The 6000-nt window shown below is 38.4% G+C and overlaps 1 protein-coding gene across 8 annotated transcripts in view; it reads right to left on the bottom strand.

Annotated features, from left to right (window-relative positions):
• Positions 1-292: 292 nt before the first annotated feature.
• LOC310896071 (adapter SH3BGRL-like) overlaps positions 293-6000 on the bottom strand; it is a 29765-nt gene continuing 24057 nt past the window's right edge. For 4 of the 8 annotated variants that reach the window (XM_083827910.1, XM_083827907.1, XM_083827912.1 and 1 more), the window contains 3 exons: positions 3872-3901; positions 1742-1876; positions 293-799 (listed from right to left, as the gene is read on the bottom strand). In XM_083827910.1, coding sequence (XP_083684036.1) covers positions 1784-1876; positions 3872-3901 — 123 coding nt within the window. In that variant the 3' untranslated portion in view covers positions 293-799; positions 1742-1783. Of the gene's footprint in view, positions 800-1740; positions 1877-3871; positions 3902-6000 lie in introns of those variants that run through there. The other 4 variants (XM_083827908.1, XM_083827905.1, XM_083827909.1 and 1 more) reach the window with 3 other exon arrangements.

Raw genomic sequence — 6000 nt, 5'->3', positions numbered from 1 at the left:
TCAACCAGGTAAGAGCGGAAGAAAGCACCTTATTTTCTTTTCTTGTTTTGTATGAGCTTCTGATCGTGCCTGATCTGTTTCTGCCTCTCTGCTGAGAAAGGAGCATGCTCATGTATTTTGTACATCCTTTGGGACTCAGGTAAATGTATACACAGCACCAGAAACATTAGCAGGAACATGAGGCGAGGCGAAAAACTGTATAAACTAAAACTCTAATGATGGAGAAAACGTAATTTTACAGATGCTGGTGGAGCTTTCTAGGATTAAATTAATACTTTTTACAGACAGAGAATAGTTGTGACAGAAAATGTTTATTTAAACTTCTGTACAATGGAAATCTTAATCATTTTCAAAAGTCAGTTGGGGAAGAAGTGACTCACATAGGTTGCATGCAGGAAGCCTCTTTGTAGTTTTCAGTGCTGAATTTCATTTTCTCTGAATACAACATCACTTGTGTGAGTGCAGTTATCTGCTGAGTGGCAGCAGTGTGTTTGGCAGTACATAAACATGGAGAAAGACATGGTTCTTGCCCTGAGGAGCTTACAATCTAAAATATGACAAGGACAATTCTATTCCAACATATAACAATCAACTGAAATATCATCAGTCAGATATAAGAAGACCCATTTTAACAAGCAATTGTAATACCAAATATATATATAAAGGCCGCAGGTAGGACAGGGTGGCATCTTTGCTGCTACATATTTATATGTTCACATGTACACAGGTGTGAAAGGTAGTGACAGTTTGCTTGAGAGGGCGATTTTTTCTTTGGCAGGGCTGCTCCAGTTTGTGCTTCCTGAACAAAAATAAGGAAAAGTAGAGCAGAGTTTAGCATTCCTTCTGTGACTTTACATATCTGAACACTGGACAGCATTAGGCTGAATTAATTTCCATGAAACAGGCCCAGATCTGGGAGAGGCAGTGTGGAAGAGCTGACCTTTTCTGTCCTGTTGAGGCACTAGGTCTCACATCAGTGTCAGCACATTTGCTGAAACCTATGGCAGTTAACTCAGAAACAGAGTTAGCTGGGAAACCCACCAGTTCTAGAAAAAGCTTATAACACCTTGTGTCTGCAGTCAGGAGGGTGTCCCACCACCCAGAGGAAAATCTGCTGGAAATTCCAACTCTCTTGTAGATGAATTTTTTTTCCCTAATAAGAGATTGTTTGATCTTTATTTCTGTGCACAGGAGATGAGACAGTAGAAGGAAGAAGGAAATCTGAAGATTAAAACCTGTTCTGACAAAACGAGCTATGCTGGATGCTTGTACATCTGTATGGGTACAAATTGTGCCTCCCAGATGCCTCCTGTTTTGAGTTTTTAAACTCAAACTCACTTTTGGCCCAGTTTCTAAGCAATCATAGTTAATAGATTATAGTGTGTCATACTTCTGGTCAGGTTCTTCACCCTTCCCCATTAATGTTTTTTGAACATGTTGACCAAGTTCAACTACATCTGAGGGAGCACTTCTTTTGAAACATGAAGCTCTTAAAAGTGTCAGTGAAATTAGAAAGAGGAGAGAGATGAATTCTTACCTGAGGTAAAAGAGAAGCTGCAATGAATAAGCAGAAAAGTGTGCATTTGGCCTGCCAGTTGGACGACTAGGGCATATGTATGGTTTTGGTAATTTCTTTCCATTCTTGTATTGCAGGCATTGCATATAACAACATACACAAAATTTTCAAGTTGATGTTTCTTTTAGAAGATTTAGAAACTGTGCTGGAAATCTTAATAGTTACCTGAAAACCTGTTCAAGAAAGAATGTGTCATAAGGAAGTGTACTAAGACTCTTCTTGCTCCTCCACCTCTTCCTTTTCTTCTCCTTCTTCTTGCTTTTCTTCTTCTTGCTTTTCTTCTTCCTGCTTTTCTTCTTCCTTTTTTTTTTTTTTTTTAAACAGAAAAGAGTTGTAGTTGAACAATTAGGAATTAAAGGAAAATAAACAATCTTGAAATGCAGAGCTCTGCCTTTGCAACTGCTATGTTTCTAGCAAAATCAATCTTAATAAAGCTTAAAAAATAGAACAGTAGTGTGATGTATGGAGTCTTTATTCTTAACGTGCCACAGCTCTAGCCTTGTGCAGTTAATAGGCAAGAAAAGGAATATAAGAATCCTTTTCTGAGATAGGTTAGAACACAGTTCATAGTTAAGTTGTAAATAGATGGTTAGGATTAAAATGATAATACGAAATATATGTAAATATGGCAAAGAGTTTAATGTATTTGGAATTAGATGTTTTCTTGGAGTAAACAAATAAAGATTCATGGCACAGGAACTAAACTCCCAAATAACCCAAAAATTATTTGGAGACAAAAAACAAGGCTTTATTTCTGTTTCTAAAGTACTTTTTTTCTCTTTGTTTTATAAAGAAGAAAAGGTACAAGTAAGAGGCAATAGCCCTTTCCTTCTTTCCTTCAGTAAACTAAATGAACAGTCATCTGAATGGTAGCATTTGTATAACAGAGATGTTATGTCTGTGTTTACTGTTTTTTAGTAGCTAGCAAATGAAGCTTTAAAGTATAGTCCTACTCTGAAAAAAAAAAAACTGCACTGTAGTCTTCTCTGTTCCTTCTCTTCTGGCAAACTCTTGCCTAAAGGCACTCCCTCTGCAATATAAACAGTTTTATCTCAAAAGTGTCATACTTACATCTACTATCTTGATTACAAAAACTAAGGGAAATTCCTCCCGGAGCAATCAACCAATTAAAGATTTCATAAATAGTTTTCAGTCAGATTTCTGGTAGTGTATAAGCACAGAACTTAGGTTTTCTGTATGAGAATCATATCTGAGTCACTGAAGTAAAAACCTGTTTAAACATGTGCTTGAGAATGGAACTGTTGTAATCAGAATCCTGTTTTGAGTAGATGTTTTTAGAGAAAACTATTGCACTAGGGGATCTTCCTTACAAAACCAGAAATGTAATATGAACTTCCACACAGGTCAGCCAAAGTTCTCCTTCCAGTGAAATATTTTATCTTTCTGAGTCTTTCCTCAGAAAAATTGTCTTTGATTTTTTTTTTTTCACTGTTTTTGAAATGGAGCTTGGGAAGCCCAAAGACAAGCAACATTTTAAAAATATGAACAACTTTAGTTCAGAATTCAATTACCCTTTACAAAAGGATCTAGGCATTTTTCTTGCTTGAAGCATGAGGTAGTGGTGTCAGGGTGCACTATCAAGCCTTCAGAGCCCTCACCTGCCTCACCACCAGAAACCTCCACACTCTGCCCATGGGCTCAGGAGCTCCATTTCAGCTTCCAGGCCCACAATTCACAACTCTGACAGGAGGCATCTGTATGTATACCCACGTATATATGCATGTATTGCCATTTGGAAGTGGGAAGATTAAATGTGCCCTTTCACTAATTGCAAGCTTGTAGTGGAAAACAGCCTAAAGTAATAATTAGCTTTACTGAGAAGACTGAAGAAATATTCAAGGCATAAACTCACAATGCTGGGCAAAGCAGAAAAGCATATAAGGATTTGCACCTGGGCCTTACAAACTCTGGCAAGGAATATATACCCTTTGTAGGCAGAACTGCCTAAACTGTCAGCATAACACTGTAATCAGCATGGTGTCATTTAGAGATTTCCAAAGACCTAGCTGTCTTGTGAGCCCTTGGTGAATTTTATTAAAGAATCCATGAAAGAAAACTTCTCTTCAATATACAGCTTTTAACAATTAATGACCTATTTTTGGTACCAAGTATGACTATGTTATGACCAATAATTTTCTCTATCAGAATATATAACTGGTATATTCAATTTCATGAATAAGAATTTGCTAACTTTTGAGCGTTGATGAGACTGGAAAGGAATGAAGCGCACACAAACAAATACTGAAAGCAAAATGTCCAAAGAATATACTATACCCCTGTTGCTGCATCTTCTTCCTTGTTTTCCTAAGTGAAAGATACAAAAGAAAATGTTTAAAAGATAGATCAAAAAGAAAACCTCAGAGGTCATACAGGCAAAACAAAGGGAAAGTAAAAAATAAATTTCGGAAATTACATGGAATTCAGTGGATTTATTTTGGGATAAAGTCCTCCAGATTAGCTCACAAAGCACAGTTAAGCTAAGCATTTACTTTGAAAAGGGGACATAAAATCTTAAGACACAGCTCCCTTTTTCTCAACTACTTCCAGTTAAATCTGCGTCATTTGCAAGCAAAGCATTAGAGCTTGAGTTTTGTTTGCTTTTTCATTGGGTGGTGGTGGTGGTGGTGGTAATTAGCTGGTCTTCAAAATCAAAGTTAAATCAGAATTATACAGAGATCTATCTGTGTTATATATTGTCTCTCAGGATCTGGCTTGCAATGCTGTTAACTGTTGTAGGCTGGAACAGATGCCTTGGCTCAACAGTACTGAGGAATAAGGAATACTACAGACTGGCTTTTGACTGTAGATCGAGACAAAGTGGTGAAGAGAAGAGGGATAAAAGAGAGAAAATATAAATGTACAGTGAATAATATTTGATGTTAGATACCAAGCCGACTGTTGGAGAGAAGAGCTAATCTTTCACAAAAATTCGAAGAGAAAGGGCAAATGCAGCGGCACCATGCAGGAGGTGTCAGCGGTTGTTACAACTTTACACAGAATGAGTTGAGATAAGGAAGCGAGCTGCAGTGCCAGGGTTTATATATGGCCTGGGGAATTGTGGAGACAGGATACAGACTTGCATTTTAATATGATTTTTGAACATGTTTCTAAAATAATTCTGCCCTGAAGTGAGCCTAATCTGTACCACAAACTGATTTAACTGGGACACCACTTTAAAAAAGATTCTACCCCCCCAAGCTAAAAACTAAAGTTAAAATCGTATAGTAAAAATAATGAAAAATAAGTGCATAGAAGGTCACAGCCTTTTCCTCCAAAAACTCAAAAATGAAAGGACAAACAAAGTAGGGGAAAGGGGCACTATATCCAAGCAAATTGGTTCCTCAACCTTCTCCATCTCTGTGGGATTAGGAATGAAAAAAAAAAAAAAAGATTAGGGGGATGTCCTAATTATTAAGAAGGATAAGCTTGATGAAGTGATTAGGGAAGGAAAGAATGCAACAGGTTTAAAGTGAGAAAGAAATTATAATCAAAAGAAATCCAAGTGCACCCGTCCCTTGGCAACAGACTGAGAGCTGTTCCTGTCCTTTACTACAGTCCCTGTGTAAGGGACTTTCTATTTCAACATCTGCTCTGGGCTTTCCTGGACACACATTTGAATGAGGAGCTGGAGCTCCTGAATCCTAGGCAGTCTGAAAAGCTGCTGGCAGGTCTAACATGAGGTGCGTGAAGAACAACCTGTTGCACTGTGCACTTATTCCTTCTGCTTCCAGGAAGCAGCTTCTGACGGAAGAAATTTGTTTTCCAGAGGATTAGGGTCTCTCGCTGTCTTCCCCAGAGTCCTACCTGCCTGAGACAGAGATGGGGCTTCTGAACTCCTGCTTCTCCCAGCAAGGGCAGCAGAAGCAGCAGGAGAGGGGTGCAGCCTCCACATGGACCCACACTGGCCACCAGTTACCAGCCCTGCCACTGAGGCTTTGGAGAAGCCTTCTGAAACCTGGGACCTCCGTGCGGCTCCACAATTGAGAGAGCCACAGTAAATTTTGTCATCTGTCATATGTTCATTGGCAAAGACTGAGAAGACTGAGATACCTTTACATTGCCAAGAGTCTTCTAGAATTTTTCCATAGCACTTGCAATTCTCTTGCAGAGTCGCTGGAGAAAAGCAGGCTGGGTTACGCCCTACACAGGAGAGTCGTTTTTAACCTTGCTTGAAACAGAGTGCTAAATGAGGCCAAAATGCCACAAATAATTTCACATCAATATATTTTAATTCAGTAGCAGAACATAAAATTGTGACGTTTATTTACATTGCCTCAATTTGATCTAAGAGTCTGTGAAAATAAGTTGACATTCCAAATAGGACATGACTACAGTTCAAAAGATGAAAGTGTGTGGCTGCAAAACACCATGGGCCACTGATAAAAAGGTCATCCTTTCAGAAT

The sequence above is a fragment of the Anser anser genome, assembly GCF_964211835.1.
Source record: "Anser anser genome assembly, chromosome: 1".
Lineage (NCBI taxonomy): Eukaryota > Metazoa > Chordata > Aves > Anseriformes > Anatidae > Anser > Anser anser.
This window is presented reverse-complemented; position numbering and strand designations above follow the sequence as displayed.